This window comes from Elephas maximus, chromosome 5, assembly GCF_024166365.1.
Source record: "Elephas maximus indicus isolate mEleMax1 chromosome 5, mEleMax1 primary haplotype, whole genome shotgun sequence".
Lineage (NCBI taxonomy): Eukaryota > Metazoa > Chordata > Mammalia > Proboscidea > Elephantidae > Elephas > Elephas maximus.
The window spans coordinates 105836991-105862810 of NC_064823.1; the positions used below are offsets into that span (position 1 = coordinate 105836991).

Here is a 25820-nt window from a genome sequence, read left to right on the forward strand (position 1 = left end):
CTACCTCACAGAATTGTGAGGGTTAAGTATGACGTGCTGTAGAACAATGGCTAACTCCTGTTGAGCTACTTTAGGCATAGCTCAGTATTTAATATTTCATCTTTAGAAACTGGTCTATATATTAACACTACTTTGATAAAAAGTTAGGAACTTGTATAACAAAAGGAAAAACAAGCACCGGTCATACCGCCTTTATTTACATTGTATCTATGTTACATTGTATATTCAATATAGAAAAAATATGAATACATTCATAGTATTCTTTTAATTTGGTAATTCCACATTGTCAAATATTGACTGTTTTTATATTGGGTTTTTTACCCAATTTTAAAAAAAGGAGGAGGGATGGATCTGGCAAACAAGTCTTATTGTGTCTTCCTATTGGTATAATAATAGTATCATATTTCTCTCTCTCTCTTTTTTTAAAAGATCCCAATTTTGAAAAGATTCGATTAAATTGCTTATTGGCTTAAGAAGTGTTTTAAAAGATATTCATTCTTCCCCCAAGAAAAATTTTAAGGTAGACATCTTAAAACACCTTGGTGATCCAGGAGAAAATTTATATTCTTTATAAAGGGGTCAGTGCTGAAAGAAAATCAAGTGGTAGACTCCACCACACAGTGGTTCTGCATGTACAAAAAAAAGGAGACCATATTAACATAATTACGCTGGAGAAAAAAAAAACAATCCACACTTAGAGATTAGGTTTCTTTTAAAAATCCATGTTGCAAATAGAATCAATGATTATCTCTTTTGGACCTAATACTCTCATTAAATGGTTCAAACTCACAAATCAGTGCTACAAAATACAGTATTTTCTATCGTTTTTAGTTATAGTGTACACTATGTACAGAAAGACAAGAGTTACCTATCTTCAACTAAACACAAATGAAAAAACAAGCCTGTTAAAAACCAGAATCAGGACTTATAAATAGTGCAGAAAATGCAAACGCCAAAAAAACGATGCCTCCTATGATTGTCACTGGAAGAGAAGGAAAAAAAAGTTAAATAAGGTAAAGTTCCTATAGCTTGATAATGTACAAATATCAGGGAGCTACGATGTTGCCCATTAATCTTGGAATCTAATAAACCTTGAAAACAAATTATAACCACTTCACTCTGTTTACAGGAAAGAACACATGCCTGACGCTGTACAGTGAGAAGTAGTTTCTTCTCTAGCACTGTTTTGAAAAGTGACAAAATTACACAGTAAATGGAGAAAATGCTGACAAGCAATGACAGAACTGTAACTCATTTTAAAACCCATTTATAAAAGGGAATGTTGGACAATTCCTGACTATTAAAGAGACTGTATTTAGCCCATCTTTAGGAGCTAACAGTTTCTTATAGCTATATAAGAAATTTTCAGCAGAATCAGTAAATATGGTCTCCACCTATGACTTCCCAATCTTTCAGGACACATTTTTAAGGTCAAAAATTTCTCACTTCCACACAGTGATTTATTTTTAATATCCACTGGCTGTGAAAATATGTTGACAAAAAGCTACTATGAATTCAGTTATACCTTTTAATGAATTTGTATTTTACTGACATCTACACAAGATAAACAGTTTATATTTGTAAGACTAAGGGCAATACTTAAGACCTCAGGACCTCTAACACATCTTAATTACAAAGGCTGGGTATATGTTAGAAGTAAAAACCTAAATGATAAAAGCTAATTCCCTTTTTCTAATCTCTAAGTGATTCTAAAAAAAAGTGTTTGCTTTATAAAGAAAAAAAAGACTTACCAGTTCTGACAGAGATTTTTTGTGCTATCATTCTCCCTCCAATGACTGCCAGCCCAGTGCATAAGCAGTGGCCCACTGTTCCACCCACTGCTACACCAAAGGGGTCCTGGAAACAAGCACACCTAGCATTAATTTAAAACCAAGGGGGAAAGTGCTATTTGAGAAAAGTAACTACAAAGCAGCACTGAAAATGGAAGTCAACAACAGCGAAAAAATCATAGAACAATTCTAAAAATTCATGTGTATAATTTATGAAAAGAAATTATACTTAAAATCTTTTTTTACTAAGCCACTTAATGTAACATGTACCAACTGTACATATTACAATTAGGACTAGACCTAAAAAGAGAAAAAAATTAATTTGTAAAGTTAAAATAACCCTAATGAAAAGAAGCTATTCAGCCTTTCAGCAGTTATTAAACTTCATTCACAGCCAATATTATGTGCCAAGTGCTAGGGAGATTTTTACGCCAGACATGTCTTCCCTCAGGTACTGTTTGATACTGTGAGAAAACTAAGCCTTGATGATACAGTATGACAACCTCCCTGCAGGCAGAGACCCAGTCTCCCTATTCTCAATGTATCCTCAGTGCCAGGGAAACAGTATTCTTTAAATAAACACTTGCTACCAGAGCAGGCTGCAGGCACTCAGATTTCGGGGATCAGTCAAGGTTTTCTGGAAAAGAGCCCTGAAGAATGAGCAGGAGTTGGCAAGACAGTGTGATTTTGTTTTGTGGGGGAGGGAAGCTGAAGGCAACATGCCAGCAGTAAGATACCTACAAAGAACGTTAGTATTTCTAGAGAGAATCAAAAATTCACAATTGAAGAGCCCAGCAAGGTAGGTGGGAGGTGGGTCAGGAAGGCCCCTTATAAACTTAGTAGACTTAACCCTAAGACACTTATTAGTTTTTAGCTGGGGAATAACAACAGATTTATGCTTTAAAGGTCTAGTGTACAGAACAAACGAGGGGAACAAGCCTGAAGGGAGGGTGATTAACTGGGTGGCTACTGCCATAGCCCTGATAAGAAATGATGGAGGCCTGGATTCAGATGGGAGAATACAGGCAGAGAAAAGTAGATGGACTGGAGAGAAATCAAGAAGCCATATAATGAAGGTCAAAGACTACAGCCTTCAGTGTGGATTATGCCTGAAAGTGTACAAAACAAAAATCCTCACTAGACTGAAAAGCAAATCATGATAAATGGGGAAAAAAATCGAAGTTGTCAACAATTTCATTCTATTTGCATCAACAGTCAATGTCCACGGAAGCAGCAGTTAAGAAAACAAATGACGTATTGCGCTTGGGCAAACCTACTGCAGGAGACCCCTTTAGAGTTCTAAAAAGCAAAGAAGTCACTTTGATGATTAAGGTGCAACTGACCCAAAATTTCTTATAGCTATGTAAGAAATTTTCAGCAGAATCAGTAAATATGGTCTCCACCTATGATTTCCCAATCTTTCAGGACACATTTTTAAGGCCAAAAATTTCTCACTTCCACACAATGATTTATTTTTAATATCCATTGGCTGTGAAAATATGTTGACAAAAAGCTACTATGAATTCAATTACACCTTTTAATGAATTTGTATTTTACTAACATCTACACAAGATAAACAGTTTATATTTGTAAGCCCTGTTCTTACCGTCTCATGCATGCAAAAGCATCAGAAAAAAGAAAATAAAAAGAACTGATGCATTTGAATTGTGCTGGCGAAGAATACCGAATATACCATTGGCTGCCAAAAGAACAAACAAATCAGTCTTAGAAGAAATACAAGAATGCTCCTTAGAAGCAAGGTGGTGAGACTTCAGCTTGTTTACTTTGGACACACATCATCAGGAAAGATAAATCGCTAGAAAAGCTAAAGGGTAAAGTCAAGAGTAAGTGAAGGGAGGAGCCACCAGGGCTCCTCAAGTAAATCAATGGGGGTAACGAAACGGGACAAATCAAAGATGTGACATCAAGTGTTTCCAGCCTGAATGAATTATGGTAATACCAATGTGATAAAAAATGTAGGAGCAGTGGCAAGTGGAGTTAAAAGTAAAGTCCAGGAGTTAAATTAGATGGTGAATAAGCAACAGGATTGAATATAATAGCGCTGGGAAAGAATGCAGGAGAAGAATGCTGACAACACAATTATGAGGAAAGCTACATTCAAGAGATGACAGAGGAACAGGAGTCCAAAGGAGACTGAAAAAGTGACCAGGAATTTATCATCCAAGAGGACCCTTAGTGGTTATGGTTATTGCCAATGGTGCAGCAAACTCAAAGCACTAGATCACTATTACTGGTAAGGTCAGAAACTAGATTCCAATGAGTATAGGCAGGAAAGTAGAGCCAACTCTTGTTCCTATCATAGCCAATAACTTTGAGATTGGAGGGAGGGAAAGAGAGTGGTATTCGGAAGAGAAGAATTGAGGAAGGAGGCTCCTTTTTTTTTTTTAAGATGAGAAAAACTTATGAATGCTAAAATGCTCACAAAATGGGGCTGAGAGAAAGCAAAGATGTAAAGCTATTAAAGGGGCTAGGGATGGAGAGCTGGGATCCAGAATATGACAGGAGAGAAAAGACTTCCACTGTAATTGGTGAAGTAGGGGTAATGTTGTCTGTTGTGGAGTGGACAGTGTGTGTCAAAGACTGGAAAACGGAAACAATTTGAAACATTACTGTGAAAAATCAGAGTGGGACTATTTTTCTCAAATCCTGTTTGTGTTTTATAGCTTCTAAAACTGGTATCCCAGAAGATGGTTTCATTCTGTTTACAAGTGCTACCTGAAAAATCATTGGATTAAATAAAATTTTAAAATTCCTTCAAGATTTTTTAGTCTTTGTTAATTTGTATACTGAATCTTCAAGAAAAGGGATATATTATTTGCCAAATTTACCTGACCCTGGCACCTCCTTTCCTCCCCTTCCCCCAATGCCCGTTAACATCTCCATGGACTCTAGGATCCTGTGAAATCCAGTTTGAGAAATACTAAATCATGCTGGAAGCTGAGCGAAAGCTGCATACTAAAATGGATTTAGCTAGACGACTGCATGGTTCACACAAAAAAATCAGGAATGGGAAAGAAACAAAAACAGACAACCATTATTTCTACCCCAGAAGAGTCCACTAAAGACCGCTGCAGTGCTGGTAGTGTGGAAGGGTGGCCAACATGGGGTGCTTAAGATGTCAGGGACTATGCTAAATGCCCTGCATTATCTTACTTCATCCACAGAACAGCCCGAAGTGTAGAGGATCCCCATTTTCAGATAAGGAAATGCAGGGAGATGAAGTAATGTGGTCACAGCAAGAAGCTAAAACCCAGGCAGTGTGTGTCACGCTGCTAGAAGCAACAGACCAAAGTAAACCGTACAGACAGGGCCAGTCTTGAGCCTTTTGCAAGTCACTCTGAGCCATACAGAAGACAGTACAGAGAAAATGCAATGATTCCGCCAGCATGATAGCTCACCACAGCAGAACCACCACCACCACAGCAAAACCGTCACTTTCAAGTCCCAATTCTGGCAAGAAAAAAGGCTAGAAATCAAGAAAAATATAGGGCACATTTTTAAAGAAAGCTTGCTTTAATATATAGGAACCAAATGAAAAATCAGGTTCCCCCCCCCCATTTTTTTCCCCAAAATACAGCATTTTCAAGGCTTCTCTAACAAAACTGCCCTGTCTCAACTAGTTTAGTCCTAGCCCTCAACACTTTGCTTTATATTTTAAATTGCAACCTGTATGACAGAACTTTTCTAGTAGACATTTCCTAGGAGTTGAAAACAAATCCAAATCAAGCCTGTCATCTGAATCCTACCATCTGATAAAAAATGCCATTTAATAGCTATTAAAGTAGATAATAAGACAGTTAAGATCAAGAAAAGCCTGAAGAGTAGCTACTGCTTTCCATTCTGAGTAAATCTTAATCTGTGAACAATAACAGACACCTCATATAAAATTTCTACTACTTCTCTCAAAAGAATGATTTAAAAATTTAAAAACGAGGTATTTTTAAAATAAGTGGTATTTAACAATTATGAACATGATATAGTAGAACAAGCTGGATGGCAGACAAGACAGCCTTAGTCAGCTCTAATCTTTGCCTCTGTGATCAACTAGCTTATGTCATTGGCCAAGTCACCCATCTTTCTGGGCCTCAGACTCTTAATCTGCAGAGCAAATGCAAGAATGGGGACTTAAACCATTCTGGAGCTAAGACAACAAAAATTTTCTAAACGGAAACAAATCACTCACGGTAGCAGTACTCAAAGACAAGCACTGTAAACATTTTTATTTCCTTAAGTCTTTTGTTTTTTGTGTATCTTTTAAAAATAAACCTGCTTTTAAAATACCTCATTGTTCCCTATCATTAAAGTTTAAAAGCGAATATTCAAAGAGCTTCGTAGACATTTGTAAATAATGGAACCAGTACCCCTCTGGCTGAACACTGAGGCTACTCCTAATTTTCCACTAGCAAAGTTGCAATAAATACTGGCAGTCCCTGGGTTGCAAACATCCGATTTAGGGACAACTCGGACTTGCCCTTTAATGTTACATAATCTGCCCTCACTTTGAAACGACTGAACCAACCCCTACTGTCAACAAATTCTTCATCACCATCACCTTCACTTGCTGCACGTGCAGCTGTTACATCACTCCAAAGGCTTCAAGCCTTCTCTTGCACTGAAAGTAAGGTGAAATGCGAACTGTACGCGCCTATTCTGACTTACCTACAAATTCGACTTAACCCTTCAAGACACAGGAACCGATCTCATTCATGACCTGGGGACTGCCCTGTACAAGTAACGTTTGCACAAGCACTCAATTATTCCTTAGCATATGAAATGGAGGAAACCCTGGAGGCATAGTGGTTAAGTGCTATGGCTGCTAACCAAAGGGTCGGCAGTTCAAACCCACCAGGCACTCCTTGGAAACTCTATGGGGCAGTTCCACTCTGTCCTATAGGGTCGCTATGAATCGGAATCGACTCGACGGCAACAGGTTTTTTTTTTTTTTTTATATAAAATGGAAAAAACAAATGATAACACTTGTAAGTCTTTAGGTATGTACTCCCAAAGTGACCTTCAGTAACATTATACCAGTTTATATTCTCAACAAGTATGCAAAGGGAAGTTTTGAGAAAAGAAAAGCAAGCTGAGAAGACAACTGCCATGACATCATTTTAGCAAAACTAAGGGTAAGAGGAGTCAACAAGATGACTGTAGAAACTGGTAGAAAGTTAATTACAGAGACTCGCAGGACCATCACATCTAAAACCAAAGTGGAGATAATCCCTCAGCCTACCTTGACTCTGTCCAGTGGTCTCAGGAGCAACGTAACTAAAATTCATTGTAATGTAGCCTGAGTAGCAAAAGCAGTCTTCCCTCAAATCTCACTCACCTCTCTAGCTGCCAAGACGATTGTAGTTAGTTGAGAGCGATCACCCCATTCTGCTAAGAATGTTAATGTAAGAGCCTGTACAAAGATGGGTGAAATAAAATTCAACCACTTTTTCTGAGGTATTGTTGTGCTTGTGGCCGTTTCAACATCTCCTGGTCCATTTAAGAGTTTAGTTCGTTGAAGCTAAATTTAAAAAAAAAAACCAATGACATTAATACCAAAATAGCACAAAATCAATCTTTTTAAGGTGTTTGAAGTGTTTACGTTCTGTGGAAGATGCTCCAAAAGAACTAAAGTGTGACCCCAAACTTCCCCTTTGAAGCATTAGTTTCACACAGCAACAAATGCTATATTCTTAATTCTTCCATTCCTCCCCAACAAAATAAACCTAACAATATTTACCAACCACTTACTATCCTGGGTGCTGTTAAAGAAACATGTAAAATGATAAAAATATAGTTTTTGCTTTTCAGGAGCATGTAACTAATCTAACTAAGGAACCTGATTACTCATGTTCAGTACTCACCTCTCAGCTTTCTTCCTCCACCACATTCACACTAACCCTAACAGAAACATATTACAGCCAGCTAGAAGGATGGAAATGAGGTAAATAAGCTTCTGTTGTGTAGCCTACACACACCACACATACCACTGAAAAACCTCTGCCTGGTGCCTTTTTGGTCCAGATATTTAGCAGTGCTATGACTCACTTCTTCATCTTTCTTCTTTATTTCTGCTTGAACTTCTTCTAGTTCCTCTTGACCCTCATCTGGGCTCATCTTTAAGCCTTCTCGAAGCATTCGAATGCCAAAAATGGCAAATAATGCAGTGGAAACATAGTATGTATACACCCTTGGGATGACGGTGGTGGCATAGCCAAATAACACTGGAAGAAAACGCAACAGTACACCTGGTTAACTATCAGGCATCATAACTGGTCAAAGGAACAATTAACTTCAGAAATCATAATTTACCACACTTTTAAAGGAAAAATGTTTCACATTAGAAGCTAATCTAACATAATAGCCTTAAATCATTCCACTTGTTTTTATATGTAGCCTTTGCACAAGCACCTATTTCCTCAGTATAAGGAATGAGAGAACCGAAAGATAAACACTTCCAAAGCTTTAGATATTAAATCTATACTATTATACTGATTTATATTCTCAACAAATATAAAAATGAAAATTTTGAGAAAAGAAAGAAACCAAGCTGAGAAGAAATTGCCACATCATTTTGACAAAACTGAAAGAGGAGTCAGTAAGATGAGTGAAAATACAGCACAATACTGAATATTCCACCAACACTGAACTCCTAGGTCTAGCCAATGACCTAACATAGCTTATCAAAGAAATCAGTGGTCCAGCTGAAGATGGTACGTATTCCACTGGTCCCTCTCATAAGATCCCGAACTCCCCTTCAGTCATGTTCAGCCAGGGGCTAGAACGCCACTTCTGTTGTGCAGGGCACAGAACTTTAGGTAAAAGGTTAGCCTTGTTGCCCAGTAAGGATCTCAAGATTTTATAACCTGGTAACTAGACCATTTCATGCATAGGTGGTATTTCTTCATTATACATCTTTAAATTGTGTAGTGAAATATCATGACAAGATTCTCATATGGCATGAAACAAACCCCTGGGTGGTGCATACAGTTAAGCACTCAGCTACTAACTAAAAGGTCAGTGGTTCAAATCTACCCAGGAGTGCCTCAGAAGAAAGGCCTCGGATATACTTCCAAAAGATCAGAGTCAAAAATCCTATCGAGCACAGTTCTACTCTGAAACACATAGGGTCACCAAGAGTCAGAACAGACTCTATGACAACTGGCTATGGTTTTTTGGATATGAAAACTAATAATTCCTTATAAATGTATTAAAATGTTTACAACAGACTCAATTTTATTCATTACCTTTCCTACTGATAAGCAAAGATGACAACTGTTTATGAAGTTATACAAAAAACTATACTTGGAGCTACATCAAGAACCCAAACCTTAAATATGAAATACATTTACATCTGTAAAATCAGCTCAGTAGTTAAAGGGCCAAAAGATCCCACCACACATACACAGTAAATGCAAGTACTCCTTACTTCGCCAATTCTTTTTATAAAAGGGGTACGACACTTAGAAATCTGCCTGAACATGAAACGTGTAATACATACACAAACTATTTTCCCGACTGCATTGTATTACAAAATTGAAAAGAAGCAGGGACTCAGAGACTTGTACACCAATGTTCACTGCAGCACTATTCACAACAGCCAAAAGGTGGAAACAACCAGAGTGTCCACCAACAGATGAATGGATAAACAAAATGCAGTATATAGTATACATATAAGGAAGTATTACTCAGCCATAAAGAGAAATGGAACTCTGATACATGCTATGACAAGGATAAACCTTTAAAAACCTGCTAAGTGAAATAAATCAGACACAACAGGGCAAATATATGATCCCACTTATATGAAATACCCAGAATAGGCAAATGCACAGAAACAAAAGTGTATTGGTGGTTACCAGGGGCTGGGGAAGGAGGGAATGGGAGTTCTTGCTGAAGGAGTGCTGAGTAAAATTCTGAAAATGGATAATGGTGCACAACATGGTGAACACAATTAATGCCACTGAATTATATACTGAAAAATGGCTAAAATGGCCACTTTTAAGTGTACAGAGCAAACTTTGTTACATATATTTTACAATAATTTTTTTCTAATTGAAGACTTTAAAATCATGTTGAGAGATGTAGCAACCTATACTTCTGTACCCATCTATATTTGTACTATGTATATGTACGTGTACATCTTATATATACACATATGCATATATGTGTGTATGTATATATACCTACACACACATCCTTGGAAACTGTACGGGGCAGTTCTACTCTGTCCTATAGGATCACTGTGAGTTAGCATCGACTCAACAGCAATGGGTATATGTATATACACACAAGCACATATATGTATATATCAATTTGATACACAGGAGTTGCGGTTAAGGTCACAACCACTAGCTGAAAGTCTGGCAGTTGGAACCCACCCAGAGACACCTCAGAAGACAGGCCTGGCTATCTGTTTCTGAAATATTACAGCCCTGAAAACCATATGTAGCAGTTCTATTCTGCACACACGGGGTCGCCATAAGTCAGAATCAACTCCATAGCAACTAACAGCATATGATAAAGATATATATACATGAATGTGTACATAGTTATGCATAATTTTATTTATAGATAAGAAGAACGCTAACACAGATGTTAAAGTAAATGAGGTAATATGTTTAACAAGAGATAAACCTGGGTAAAAAGTATATATTCTTTGTACTGTTTTGCAACTTGGTAAATTTAAAATTATTTCCCTGAAAAGGCTGTTAAAAAATTAGAAATGAAATGTACCGAAACTTTTTAACTCTCCTAAAATTAGTCTTCCTTTCATCTTCAGGTAATCTTTAAAAAAAAAGTTTTATTTACTGACACAATACCAGATTTTCTTCTGCATATTACATTTCTAAAAAGAGCAAAAAAACCATGGTCACTAACTTTGTTTTTCTTCCCCTGGTTACTGTTCCTCTTTGGAAGCCTCTCCTCTGGGACACTTTTGCTCTGGGAACAATATGACACCTTATTTCTCTTTCAGCAAGTGTTTTGTATCAAGTCAACATGGAGCTCCCTAATGGGCTGAGCCTTCTACCTCTTGACAATGGCAAAGCACCAAGAAAAATATCTGGAGTGAAGACAGCAATTTGGGAATCACTTCTTTATTGTTGGAGCCTTGGTGGTATAGTGGTTAATAGCTCAGCTGCTAACCAAGTCAGCAGTTCGAATCCACCAGCCGCTCCTTGGGAACCCTATGGGGCAGCTTCTACTTTGGCCTATAGGGTCACCGTAAGTTGGAATCAACTTGATAGCAATGAATTTTTACTTCATTATGACTACACTCAGAACACTTGGTGAGGACATTAGTATAAGGGAAAGAAATGGCCAAGGATAAAGCCATGGGGAGTATCAATATTTATAGTACAAAGAAAAATTTCCAGAGACAGAGGAATGTAACTAGAAACACATGCTGTCACAGAAGCTACAAGAGTAAAAAAATGGGAATTCCCATGAATGTGTTCTGAGGGGATCAGTAAGATGCAAACTGAACTTTGTATTAAGGGAGGCTGATTATTGGAGCCTTTACAATGGTGTGAGAGGCGGAAATGAGACAAGTGGATAAGCAGCAAAAGGGAAGGAAGGTCATGAGGAGGAAGAGGAGGAGTAACAGTAATAATATAACTATGAAGTAATACTCCTATCATCCCTGTCTCAGGGCACAGAGCTAAGTAAGGGACAGAGCCTGGATGTGAAGCCCGGCAGTCTGCGCTGTACTTAGCCCTACGCTGTACCCTATGCTGAGGTACAGTAGAGACAACAGATGCAGATGCACAGTCCACAAGCTAGCATTAACATGCCCCCAAGGGTACACAAAAACTTTACAAGCGTACATGGAATCAATGGTTTTTTAAAGAATTAATTTCCAGAGTTCAACTGCCGTATTTACTCTTTGCTAAAACTCATCTGCCTGAAAATGCTGGTGGTTCAAGAGTCATGCAGGGTCTCCTTTCTCACATCCTTTCTTCACAGTTGCCCTTTGCCCAATTTACAAAGTTTCCTTTTACCCAGCTTCCTATGGTGCATTTCCCCACCATGTGAATAAATACGTATATCCCAGGGCACCAGAGAGTGTGTTTGAAATACTGGTGTCAAGTTAAGTCTCCTCATCATAAACCAGAAGTAGGCCTTAGAGTCTTCTTGTCTTATACAAGCTTCTAATAAGGTCAAAACATTAAAAATGGGGTATTTTGGCCTCAGTTAGGATGGAAGGAATGATAACAATTTTCATATAGAAATTATGCCTCTCTCATCCCCCAACCTTACCCATCACAGTCACCATGAGTCAGAATCTTTTTTTTTTTTTTTTAAATAGTCAATCAAATGGTAACATAAACAGGGAATCTGACTAAGAAGAACATTTTCATTCCTTTACCGTAATGGGTAAGAATAGCTTAATGGAACACGAGCTGAAAGTGACTCCTCAGTTATTGATTACCTCCTGAAGGTCCTTCAATAGGAAAATATGCAATTCTCTGTGGTTGCTTGACTCCTATTTCTGAGATATCAGATATAAACAAGCTTATCCGGATCAAACAGAAAGCAGAAACAAAGCAAAAGCAAGGATAAAAAACTGATAAATAAATGAGGAATGTGTATCTTGGCTGTAAAGGGCTGAAAATTTCATTGTGAAAATACGACATAGTTTTTAGGAGTGTATGTACTAAAACCATTTTCCATTCACTAAATTCTGGAACTTAGACCAAATGCCAGATACCATTTATTAGGTGCCATCGAGTCAGTTCTGGCTCATAGCAACCTTATGTGCAACAGGACAAGACACTGTCCGGTCCCGCACCATCCTCACAATCACTGTTACGCTTGAGCCCATTACTGCGGCAACTGTGTCAATCCATCTTGTTGAGGGTCTTCCTCTTTTTTGATGACCCTCTACTAAGCACGATTTTCTTCTCCAGGGACTGGTCCCTCCTGCCAAGTACCATGCATTCCCCTTAATTCAGTAAACGCATTAGGGCGAAGACAGCACACTCACCTGATAAGCATGTCATTAGGCCTAAGGCAAGCATAGCACCAGCCAACACTGTCAGACGGTTATAGCGCATTGCCATAATAGCAGCTATAAAGAATGTCTTGTCCCCCAGTTCAGATACAATGATAACTGATATAGCAGCAACAAATGCATGGATAAATCCCAGATTCGCTTGGGTGGCTGGATCTTCATTATTAGTATGAACCGGAGCTGCTGGCGTGGCACCTTTCTATAATTAAAAAAAAAAAAAAAAAGTTACTTTTTGAAAAAATCATTATTTAAAATCTTTAGCTTCCATGTGAATAAAATCCAGTTCTTCTGTCATGCTCAGCAGACTTACTGTCTAATTACTTTTAAAACCATCACTAATGATGGTAACCTCTGACTGGCAGTTGCTACAATGTAGATTTATACACAATTCTACAATTTTTAATGAAAAGGACAGTCCAGACCAACTATTTCCATACATCAAAACTGCCTTGTTTTCTAAGTATTTGTGATTTGAGATTACGTTCTTAGCTATGTCTCATTCAAATATTTATGACCTAGCTATGTTTATCAAATATTCAAGTGGCATGAAGCAGAGAGAAATTCCATTTAACACTTTAGAGGATAAAGCAGGATCCAGGAAGTTCTCCATAGGCTAGAACAACGGTTGACTCTCCCCAAGATGAGGCTTAATAATGTGGTCCTATGCTGAAGACTAAAAATATCCTAAAAGGTAATTTGGCCTAATAGAAAAGACAAACCACAGTCTTCACTGGCATTAAGGTCATTTTAAGTTGATGTGACAAAGCTTCCAAAAGGGCAATAAGCAGTTTACTTCAAGGAGTCAGTGGCAAGGCCAACATCATTCTGTGCTGCTCAGCCCTCAACCAAAGTTCTGAACATGGTTCTAAGGCACACTTGAAGAGGACACTGCCCCTCTGACGATCGACCAAGATGGAAAGGAGACCCTAACCTGGGGATCGGCAAATGACTGGGGTGGGGGGCCAAATCCAGCCCATGCAAACAAAGAATGGTGTCTACGGTTTAAAAGCGTTGTGGGAAAAAATAAAATACAGAGAAAAAGAAGATTATGTGACAGAGACTGACAGATATCTTATGTGGCTCGCAAACATGTGGGCCTACAAAGCCTAAAAACATTTACTCTCTGGCCCTTTACAAAAAAGTTTGCAGACTTGGGCTCTAACATCATCAACTGAGGGGCAAAGAAAGACAGTAACTGAACCTCTGCATGTATCCATTCCATATGTTCCCACGACTCAGAGCTAAAAAAAGTTACAGCTTAATATGTTGTTGTCAGCTGCCATCAAGTTGGTTGCGACTCACAGCAATCCTGTGCACAACAGAATGTAACACTGCCCAGTCCTGTGCCATCTTCATAGTCATTGCTGTGTTTGAGACCATTATTGCAGCCACTATATCAATCCATCTCATTGAGAGTCTTCCTCTTTTTTGCTGACCCTCTACTTTACCAAACATGATATCCTTCTCCAGGGACTGATCCCTCCTGATAACATGTCCAAAGTATGTGAGATGAAGTCTCACCATCCTCACTTCCATGCAGCACTCTGGCTGTACTTGCTCTGAGACAGATTTGTTTTTCTGGCAGTCCGTGGTATACTCAACATTCTTCGCCAGCACCATAATTCAAATTCATCAATTCTTCTTTGGCCCTCCTTATTCATTGTTCAGCCTTCACATGTATATGACATAATTGAAAATACCACGGCCTGAGTCAGGCACATGCCAACTTAGTATAGAGAAAGGGTTTCTACCGCAGAGAGCTACCTGAAGCTGGGATGGACTACTACTACAGAAGATAGTAAATTCCCTTCTCAACACCAGAGTTCCAAACAAGGCAACCACTACTTACAGGAAACAGGCTAGATCAGTGGTTCTCAATCAAGGGCAATTCTGCCTCCCAAGAGACATCTGGCAATGTCTCGATGGCACCCAAAGACAACAACAAAGACATTTTTGGTTGTCACAGTTGGAGGAGGAACCACTGGCATCTAGTGGGTAGAGGTTCACAGACACACCCAGTGCCACTGAGTCGATTCCGACTCACAGCAACCCTATAGGACAGAGTAGAACTGCCCCATAGAGTTTCCAAGGAGTGCCTGGCGGATTCGAACTGCCAACCCTTTGGTTAGCAGCCATAGCACTTAACCACTACGCCACCAGGGTTTCCAGGTAGAGGTTAGAGATGCTATTAAACATTCCTACGATGCACAAGACAGCCCCCGACAACAAAGATTATCTAATCCAACATGTCAACAATTCTGAAGATAAGAAACCCTGGACTAGATAAAATCACTTCCAATCCTAAGAGCCTATCTATAATTAATTCTTAAAGCCTATGATCCAGAAATCTAAATAGGAAAAAAAAAAAAAAAAACTAAGAAAATGTATAATTTCTGTCAGGACAGAAACAGTATTACACTTACTACAAAGACCCTAGTACATATGTCAGAGATACAAATAAAAATTCTTAGTGTGTATGTCATTCCTTAACACATGGCAGAAATTTGACTCCCAAATTCCACATTTAAGATCAGAATAATTTAAGTATTACTCAGACTAAACTTCTGAGCTAAAAATTAGGGCAATTTAGAAAATACTCATGTTAGGATTAAATCCAAAGGGCAGCCCTGACAGCCACTTCTTGATTAAGCAAGTATCATTTTAAGGGATTCTAGCTTTCTCTCCATTACCATTTTAGCTCCAACTATGCTGACGTTCTTTTTAAAAGGAGCTTCCTTTTTCTTTCAATACCCTATGAGCACTATTGTTGTTAGGTGCCATCGAGTTAGTTCTGACTCATAACAACCCTATGGTACAACAGAATGAAACACTGGTCCTGCACCATCCTCACATTATTGCTATGCTTGAGCCCACTGTTGCAGCCGCTCTGTCAATCCATCTCATTGATGGTCTTCCTGTTTTTTGCTGTCTACCAAGCATGATGTCCAAAATGAAGGCTGTAGTCTTTGATCTTTATGAGTTAATGCTTCAAGTCCTCTTCGCTTTCAGCAAGCCAAACTGTGTCACCTGTGTAACACAGGTTGTGAATGAGTCTTCCTCCAATCCTGATGCCGTGTTCTTCTTTATATAGTCCAGCTTCTTGGGTTATTTGCTCAGCACACAGATTGAATAAGTATGGTGAAAGGAAGTAACGCTGACAGCACACCATTCCTGATTTTAAACCGTGCAGTATGAGAATCAAGTATCCTAAAAAATAAAGGCATTTCAACTCAACTCTTATTAGAGTAACATTTTCCTCTTGGATATACTTTTTAAATGAAGGAACCTCATGGTAAAATATTTAAGATCTAAAATCCAAGAAAAAAATCAGGAATAAATCTGTACCATTTATGATCAATTAGCTCTGAGCTCAAACAGAAAATGTTCATGTTTTAAATCAAACCACAGGAATGATCAAAACTACCTATCCTCGTTGTTTTATAAATAAAACCTTGGACACATTACTTAGCCTCTTTTCCTATATGAAATGAGAAGGATAAAATAAAACCTGCCTTAAGTGTACAACAAAACAAAACTAAAAAAATACATCTTCCCATATACAGAACACGAGAAAAACCAAGTTATAGCTTTGTTATATTCTTAGTGTTTATGGCATTCCTTAATGGGACCTCAGCTGGTCCCAGGTGGCCAAAATTATACCATTAAATATCAACCTACAATCATGATAAAAATATTTAAAACAGAAGTATTGGTATTGTGAAGATTTTTAAAAATGAAAGTGTCAATAGAGAAAGAAAATCATCAATTACCATTCATTTATTGTTAATCAAATGCCTAAGTGCTTACTATGTGCAAAAATCATCTCCTTTTTCTAACTCACCTTCACAGTGATACAGTGTAATGGTTAAATACATGAGCTCTGGAATCACAATGCCTGTGTTCATATCCAAGGCAGTACCAGTTACTAAGTGACCTTGAGCAAATCAGTATACCTCCCTGTGCCTCAAGTTTCATCTATAAAAAGGGGATACCTACACCTCATCCGGTTGTTGTGAAGATTAAATGAGTTGATACACATGAAACCCTTTGAATGATACCTAGTACACAGCAGACAATTAAAATTGCTGTGTAGCATGACACACGGTCAGTTTCATCTTCCTAAAACTAATTTCATCATGTTATTTCACTAATGTTTAAGACACTGTAACTACCCTTTTTATACAGAGAATGTAAAATTTATACACGTAATTCTGGTAACTAACACTGCCCATCTAATCATGTACTCGTTCCCCAAATGAATCTTATACTCCATCCTGGAGGGTGAGCCAACAGAAATATGCAAACTACAAAGGCCAGCCACATGTAATTTTAAATTTTCTTGTAGCCACACTTAAGCGAAAAAAAAAAGTAAAAACAGCCTTCCCCAACAATTCTAAGCTTAAGGATCCTGTCCCCCTCAAATAAAACAATGCATACTGCAGGCAATGAATCATGGCAGGTACATGACAGAAAGTTTAAAACAGAAATACTCAAGGAGTTAATCTAATCCTTTTGTATTAAGAAACATGTATGCTATGGATTGAATTGTGCCCCCTCCCCGAAATGTGTCAATTTGGCTAGGCCATGATTTCCAGTTACTGGGTGGCTGTCTACTATTTTGTGATCTGATGTGATTATCCTATGTGCTGTAAATTCTAATCTCTATGATGTTGAGGCAAGAGTAAAGGCAGTTATGCTAATGAAGTAGGACTCAATCTACAGGATTCAGCTGTATTTTGAGTCAATCTCTTTTGAGATATAAAAGGCAGAATCTAGCTGCGGGCGGGGGGGCACATACCACCCCCCTGGGGTCCCTGTGCTGAGAAGCTCCTAAACCAGGGAAAGATTAATGACCAGGACCTTACCCCAGAGCAAACAGAGAAAGCCTTCCCCTAGAGCTAGCACCCTGAATTCGAACTTCTAGCTTCCTTAGCTATGAGAGAATAAATTTGTTTATTAGAGCCATCCACTTGTGGTAGTTCTGGTACAGTAGCACTAGGCAACTGAGACAGAATTGGGTTCCAGAAGAGTGGGTGCTGCTTTAACAGATACCAAAAATGTGGAAGCAGTTTTGAAACTGAAAACAGAGAGGCTGGAGAAGTCTTAACGTGCCTAATAGTAAAAGGCACTGGGTTTTGTATAATAGTAAAAGCCTTTAAGGGACTTGGTGGAATTATGGACATCGAAGACAATTCTGGTGAGGACTTAGAAGAAAGTGAAGAAAGCTGTTACACTGGAAACAGCACAGATAGTGAGAAGCAGCAGAATAGAAACAGTAGCAGCAGAACCTGGAGACTGACAGGAGACAGCATGGGAACTGACCTGTAGAGCAAGAGAGCTAAGTGCCTTTGCACCGGAGGCTTCCTGGCAGAGTGGCGTGTCTCCAGGCACTTACTGGTAGAGTTACACTTGCCGACCCACGGAGCAAGAAAGCTGAGTGCCTTCCAGCAGTCTGGCCAAAGGTTACTGGCAGAGTGGAGTGCCTCCAGGTAATTACTGGTAGAGCTAAAGAGTTTTGGAACACTTGCCCAAGCAGGGGAGATGTGGGCAGTGAGGCTCGAGGGGCCAAGAGGCCAAGAAACCAGGAACCAGAATCTAACAGACAAGGAACTCAGAAAGCAGAGATGTCTCAGTCTCAAAAAGTAAGGCCATGAACTGCAAGATTTCAAAGGGTGGGGTCACTGCCTCCTAGCTTTCAAAACTCAGTTCTGGACCAGCTCAGCTCCGGAGTGTAGGGCTGCCATTTACAAGTGCCAGTGGGATGGGGCCAGATCTGCTACCCAAAGCCAAAGGGGCTGGGCTGCCATGCCCAAGGGGCAGAAGAACAGGGCCTGCCTGGGCTGAGGGGGTAGGGTCACCACTCAGAAGAACTATGAGAATGGGGCTGCCTAAATCCAAGGGGGCAGAGTTGTCATTCCTGTAGGCCTGGAAGGCAGAACTGAAGCCCAGGGCCAAGGGCCCTCCACCTAGAATCTGAAGAGTGTGACCAGCACCCAGAGTCTGGAGGGTATGGCCGTTGCCTAAATGGTCTCAGAGAACAGAGGATTATTTTCAAGGCTTGAGAGCTAATGTAGTATGTTCTCCTGACTTATTTGGTACCTGTTATCCCTTCTTTTCCTCCAATTTCTCCCGTTTGTAACAGAAATGTCTACCTTGTGCCTGTTCCACCACTGTACCTTGGAAGCAGCTAACTTTAACTTGTATTCTAGATTTCACAAATGAAGAGGAATTTTGCAGAAGATGAGATTTTGGACTTGGTGTTAAGACCTTTGCTATATGATGGGGTGAACTGTTTTACATGTGGCACTGACATGAACTTTTGGGGGCCAAAGGGTAGTAGAATGTTATGGATTAAATTGCGTCCCCTAAAAGTATCATGTGGCTATTCACCATTTTGTGATCTGATGTGATTATCCTATGTGCTGTAAATCCTAACCTCTATGATGCTAATGAGGCAGGATTAGAGAGTTATGCTAATAAGGCAGGACTCCATCTACAGGATCAGGTTGTGTCTTCATCAGTCTTTTTTGAGATGTAAGAGAGAGAATCCAGCAGAGAGGAGGGGGGCTTCACACCCCCAAGAAAGAAGCACCAAGAGAGGAGTGCATCCTTTGGACCCAGGGTCCCTGCACTAAGAAGCTCCTAGACCAGGGTAAGACTGATGACAAGGACTTCCCCCCAAAGCCGACAGAGAGAGAAAGCCTTCCCCTGGAGCTGGCACCCTGAATTTGGATTCCTGGTCTCCCAGAATGTGAGAGAATAAATTTCTTTGTTAAAGTCATCCACTGTGGTATATCTGTTACAGCAGCACTAGATAACTGGCACAATGTACAAACTTAAAACTATCATTTGTGAGAATGAGACAAAATAGACACCCATCAGCAGGGAACTGGTTAAAAAGATGACACGTCCTTATAACCAAATATTACGGACCTAAAAATAAGAGTGTCTCATATATGTTGATGCGGTAAAATCAGTAAGATAAGTTTTTTTAAGAAGTGCATATACTATGTACGTAGTCATTGTGTGCATGGGGGGAGCATACACTGGAATGTACACAGTATATAAAAAAATGGTTGTAAATACATGCCAAATCTCAGGGAACAGGTAACATTGGGTGCTTCCAAAGGATCAGAATGAGTAAAACAGAGGTTGGCAAACTTTTTCTTAAAGGGCCATTTAGCCTTGTGAGCCATACATTCTGTTTTAACTACGCAACTCTATTGCTTGAAAGCAGCCCTAGACGATATTTAAATGAAGAGGTGTGGCTCTGTCCAATAAAATGATTTACTAGAACAGGTGACTGGTGGCTGACTGTAGTTTGCTGATCCCTGTACTAGAATACAAAAAGGAAACAGACATACTTTTCACTCAACATTCTTTGTGCCTTTTAAATTTTTTTTACCAAGTACATGATTACGGGGCATGTGTTGTACACCACTTCAAAACTTCAGACCCAACTTCTTACCCCAGCTGTGGGGGACCAATTCTTTGAAGGCTCTGACTGGCTTCAGATAGGTCCAGCCAGAAAGCATCGCTCTACACTTACTTGTTCACTACTATAAGAGAGAAATTTTCCTAAACCTTTGGTCAAACTGAAATGTCTGAACTAAATCCACATTTCTAATACATGCAGAAGATTTGAAACTGAAGCTAACAAAGTCTGCTCTTCAGCCTCTTTATCTAAACCAGCAATTGTGGGCAGCTACAGAGGGAAGTATTTTCTCTTCAGACAAGCCAAGATATGAAAGAAATGCATTCCAAAATAGTGGCTTTGATGTAAATACATTTATGATCTAGCCCCAGCTTTACCTGAAGCTCCCAGGCAACCAGAAAGGTATCATTTAAACAAGCAGAGTTTAAGGAGGAAGAGTCCTAGCACCAGCAAGAGCTGGTACACACATCTACAAGAAATATTTTGCATCAAAGATGACAGCCCAAGGAGTGTTTTATTTCAAACTTTTAATAGTGTATAGTAAGCTTTCTGTGACTACGACTTGTAACCTCTCTGCCTTAAGTTTCTATGAGCAGCCCCTGTAACCAATCCCATAGTCCATTTGTTTAATGTACCCAACAGAAGTCCTTTCCTCACCTGTGACCTCATTTAAAAACTAACCAATTATGCCTTACCCCTATATAACCTTTGTCTTGAGACCCTTTCACTGTAAATCACCGTATTTTCACTTATGTGAGCTAGTGGCTTCCTTCATCTGGATTAATCTTTATGCTGAATGATCCTCTGAACTTTGCCTGAGTAGTTTTTTGCTACGACAGTTTAGGGGTCCACCCAGGATTCCAAAAGTAGTCCCCCTCTTCAGTAGAGACTCTGAGGAATTGTAGGATCAGGATTAGTGCCAATTTAAACAGCCTTTTGTACTTTGGCCGGCTCTCAAAACCTTTGAGTGTAGAGTTCTGGAGGTGAACCCTTCTCCAAATTCAACCCCCCACTCTTTGTGTTGAGGGTTTCTCAGCATTTACGTAGCTTCTGTCTCATTTTTCTGTTCAATGCCTTGAACGTTAACGTACAGGCACGTTGAATGTTTGATTTCATGTGTCTAACTTCTGCTGTATTGAATTGGTGAAGTGAATGGTTAGTTTTGGTTGCCATCTAATGGATTTTTCTTGACAGAAGACAAGGCTGGTCTTTTCATTTTCTTCATTCTCTGTGAGATGCATTAAGCTCCGTGTTTCTATCTTACATTAATTAGGTAACACCAACGGCGGGTGGGGAGGTGTTACAGCCCCTCCCTGTTTTGTGTTTATCCCACAAAGGAGCATCATCTGATTAAGGGACATTATAGGTTTATGGCCACTTTGGAATCTTTTGAACTCTATTGTTTTCTCTGGGTATTTTTTTGTTGCTGTTGTGTTGCTGGCACTTGCAGGTTAATAGTTTTTGCACGTATGCCTATTTTGACTAGACTTGTGGCTGTGGGTTAGGTTAGCAATTTAAAGTTAGTGAAATCCTTGTTAAACTTGAACTCCCTTATTTATACCAGCTAATCTACATAATAATCAGGCAAAAGAAAGAGCAGCTTTTGTGTGATCAAGCAATCTGGCTGACCATGCTACCTACATTTCAGATAGTGGAGGAAACTGTATAAATAACTCAAGGACCTACAAACTTTATTCAAAACTTCTAACCTTCAAAACTAATTACCAGGCGACTGAATAAACTGCTTCTCCCAAAATTGTTTATTAATAACTTTTTATAATTTTTATGAATTTAAAAAACTTTTAAAATATACTTGGATAAATAAGTTTAGATTCCCCCTTTACCAAAACACTGATTTAAAGTTCATGTTTAAAACAACTATAAGCTGAATATACTTAGAAGCAATTTAGAATCTCTGTGATCACTTTAAGAACATGAGTTCCCATTTTGTGCTGTCTTCTTTTTCCTCTGAGGAACTTTCGTTTGATGCTAAGAAAGTATTTACGTTGTATAATATTATATAAACCTGAGTCTGGAGCAGGTCTCACAGGTCAAAAGATTTATACAGTCTTTGTGTTTCACTTTGTGTTGAGAACCTGCCTCTAATGTTCTGTTTGAGTTTTTGTATTTCATAAAGTTAAAGGCTATGGCTACCCAAGAATTTTATATCCAGCAAAACTGTCTCTCGAATACGAAGGCAAAATTAGGATATTTCCAGATAAACAGAAGTTTAGGAAATTTGCAAAAACCAAACCAAAATTACAAGAAATACTAAAGGGAGTTCTCTGGTTAGAAAATCAATAACATCAGATAACAACCCAAGATTAGGCCACACGACAGAGCAATCAGATATTAACCCAGACAGGGAAATCACAAAAAATAAAGACTATGGTTAGCAGTTACTGTCTTTCATAAGGCTGTCTTTTCACCCTTCCAAAAAAAAAACCTACTTTTTGTGGCTGGGCTTTTAATAATTATTCTGAAAAACTTTTATATAAATCAATATATCTAAAAAGTACACTGAGAAAAGATGAATTGTTTATTTTAATTACTATAACAAGACCTTAAAAAGAAACAAACTATTCTAAATCACTTCTTTAAAGGAATCCTATAAAATATGCAAAAGGTTTTAAATAATTTTTTAAAAGCGCCAGATGGTATTGTTAGATTATTAATTTTTCAAAGAACTTACTCTGATTGATTTAATAATAAATGTTTAGATAAATAGTCCTAGTATTCCCAGGAATTGATAAAAGTAAATTCATTCTAGTAGTTTTTAAGTTTCATAATATGTCGACTTAGTTACCAAGAACTTTCTGATTAACTTAAGCTGAATTAAATATACAGAATGCTTTATTAAAAGGAAAGATAGTAATTTTGTCCTGAAACCAAAAAGACTGGCTGTTCCAAGAAAAGAAAGAGAAAAGAAGAATTTAGATGGATATATACAGACAGTTTAACCCTAACCTTAACTCTACCATAACCCTAACCCTAACAATAACTCTAAACCTGACCCTAACCCTAGCACTAACTCTAACTCTAAACCTAACCCTAACCTAGCCCTACCCTTTACCGTAAACCTAGCCTTAAACCTAGCCTTACCCCTACCCGAACCCTAACCCTATACCTAACCCTAACACTAACCTTAACCCTACTCTAATATTTACCCTATCCCTGACTATTAACTGAAACTTCACCCTAACCCTAAGCCTAACTCTAACTCTAGCCCTAACCATAACAATTACCCTAAACCCTCACCTTAACTGTAAACCTAAGCCTAACCCTCACCCTAACCCTTAACCGTATCCCCAACCCCAAACCTAACGCTATGCCAAACTTTATCCCTAACCCTAATACAAACAGTAACCCTAATCTAACCCTAACCCTAATGTTAACCCTAAACTTAACCCTACCCTAACCATAAAACTAACCCTAACACCCTAAACCTAACGTCTATACAGACAGTAGTAGGTCAGAGGAAAGTTAAATAAAAAGTTAAAGATACTAAAGAAGAAAAGCTAAACTCATACCACAGAAAAAAGATGTATATTCAGGTTTACTAATGAATGTGTTTGCTGTTTAAAGATTTATGCTATGAGAAATATATAACAAAGACAGGAATTTATGATTAATGCTGTTTATTGCAACTATAGGTCTGATGGGTTAAATCTTAAGAATTTTTAAAGGCCTTAATATCAAATAACATATAAACAAAGAAGTAAGTTTCTCACTGTTAAAATAACAAAATTTTCTTTAATTACTAGGTTAATCTATTCTTTGTGTAGACCAAACAGGGTTTGGTCTCTTGTTAAAATAAAATTCCTAAGTTAAAACCAAGCTAAATGGTTTTAAAAACAAGTATTTTTACCTTTAAAATCTCTTATTTAAATAACCAAAATACTGTTTCTCGGCAATCAATAATAAACTCCTGACAACGTCAAAATTTCATGGTAAGCCTCAAAGGACTTGTTTGTTTTATAAAAAATAAAAGATGGCTGGTTGGGGTAAGATGAGAAATATAAATTGGGCTCAGACTGAAAAATCTCATATGTTTATGGACTAGCTTAGGGGCAAAAGGATACCCCTTTAAAGTTTCTGAGTAGAAGACATAAACACAATCAAGGCACTGTGACCAATACACCAGAGCAAGGAGTGCAGAAAATACCAGCTGCTGGACCAGTCAATTAGGAGGTCACCAGTGAAAAGTCAATGTTGAGGACAAATTAGAGAAGAAAAAAATTCCACAAAGGATGGATGAAAAGACAAAATCAAGAGACCTTTAAAGCTGGGGAGCGTTTGATGGTAGTGACTGTTTTCTGCCTGGTTGATTGGGAGAAATATTAGTACTCTTAAAAGGTATGTGGGCAAGAGAACTAATAGGGGTTTAGTTTTAGAAATGTAAAATTTAAGGCAATTCAAATGAAGTTTCCCAAGAGGTCATCAAAAATGGACACCTGCATTTAGTTAGGGCAGAACAGCCTCAAGGTATAATATCTGGTTGCCAACAGCCTAAAATTATCACTAGAGCTTTGCAAGTAGATGAGATTTCCAAGACAGAAAGCAAAGAAATGAAGTTCGAAAAATGAGCCTTAGAGAATGTCCGTAAATATGGGAAGCGAGAGGAGAAAATAAAAAGGAAAAATTATCTTAGATACTTAGAGACCTGGGCTGTGGAGCATCACAAAGGTAGTTAGGGGCAACTATGACTCACTGAACTACCATTCAAGGGGCCAAGTATTTCCATATACAGAGTTTCATTTTAACACAAGAGGAGAACCTGAGGCTCAATGTGGTTAAATAATTTTCCCAAGTTCACGCACACAATATAGGGTAGGAGTTATTTCAAAACCACCAACACCGTTAAGACCTAAAGATCCTCTGTCCCAGCATGTATATTTATTCAAAAAAAAACAAAGCAGAGAGTTAACAGCATCAAAAGAGGACTGAAAAAGACATCTAGATTTAGCAACTAGCTAGGTTATAGGTATCCTTCAAAATAAGAATTTCAACAAAAAGGCAGGGACTGAAGCCAGATAATGAAAACTAAAGCAAAGTGAAAATGTAGCTAATCCCCTAATTAGAAGTTTGATTTAATAACTGAAGACTGAAGAACAGGACAGAAACTAGCATGGTCAGAAGGATTAAATGAATGTTCTTTTCTTTTCCCCTTCAAAATAAGAGAAAACTGTAAACATACAGAAATGAACCAATGGACAGGGAGAAAATGAACATATGAAGGAAGCAAAGTATTGAAGATCAAGGGACACAGGAACATGGATACAGAGATGGGGTATAGAAAATATGGTAATTTTATCCAATACATTAAGAAAGGCAAAGCATGGGTATAAAAACAAATGTTAAGATGTATACAGGAGGTCTGATATAGTGACTTAAATTCCAATTTCGATATTCCACTATTCAGTTATACAGTGTTGTATCACAGTAAGTAATAACAGTATTTTTACTGGTGCAAACCTGACTATTTCAGTATTTTAATGTCTGAAATCCAAACTACTTATATCTTGAAAGCAGGATCGACAACCTGAAATTTAAAAAACGTGCTAATAAAACT

The 25820-nt window shown here is 38.4% G+C and overlaps 1 protein-coding gene across 2 annotated transcripts in view; it reads right to left on the reverse strand.

Moving 5' to 3' along the window:
* Positions 1-262: 262 nt before the first annotated feature.
* Positions 263-25820, reverse strand: part of TMEM165 (transmembrane protein 165) — a 42608-nt gene continuing 17050 nt past the window's right edge. For both annotated transcript variants that reach the window (XM_049886920.1, XM_049886921.1), the window contains 5 exons: positions 12787-13012; positions 7851-8026; positions 7141-7323; positions 1752-1857; positions 263-982 (listed from right to left, as the gene is read on the reverse strand). In XM_049886920.1, coding sequence (XP_049742877.1) covers positions 906-982; positions 1752-1857; positions 7141-7323; positions 7851-8026; positions 12787-13012 — 768 coding nt within the window. In that variant the 3' untranslated portion in view covers positions 263-905. The remainder of the gene's footprint in view (positions 983-1751; positions 1858-7140; positions 7324-7850; positions 8027-12786; positions 13013-25820) is intronic.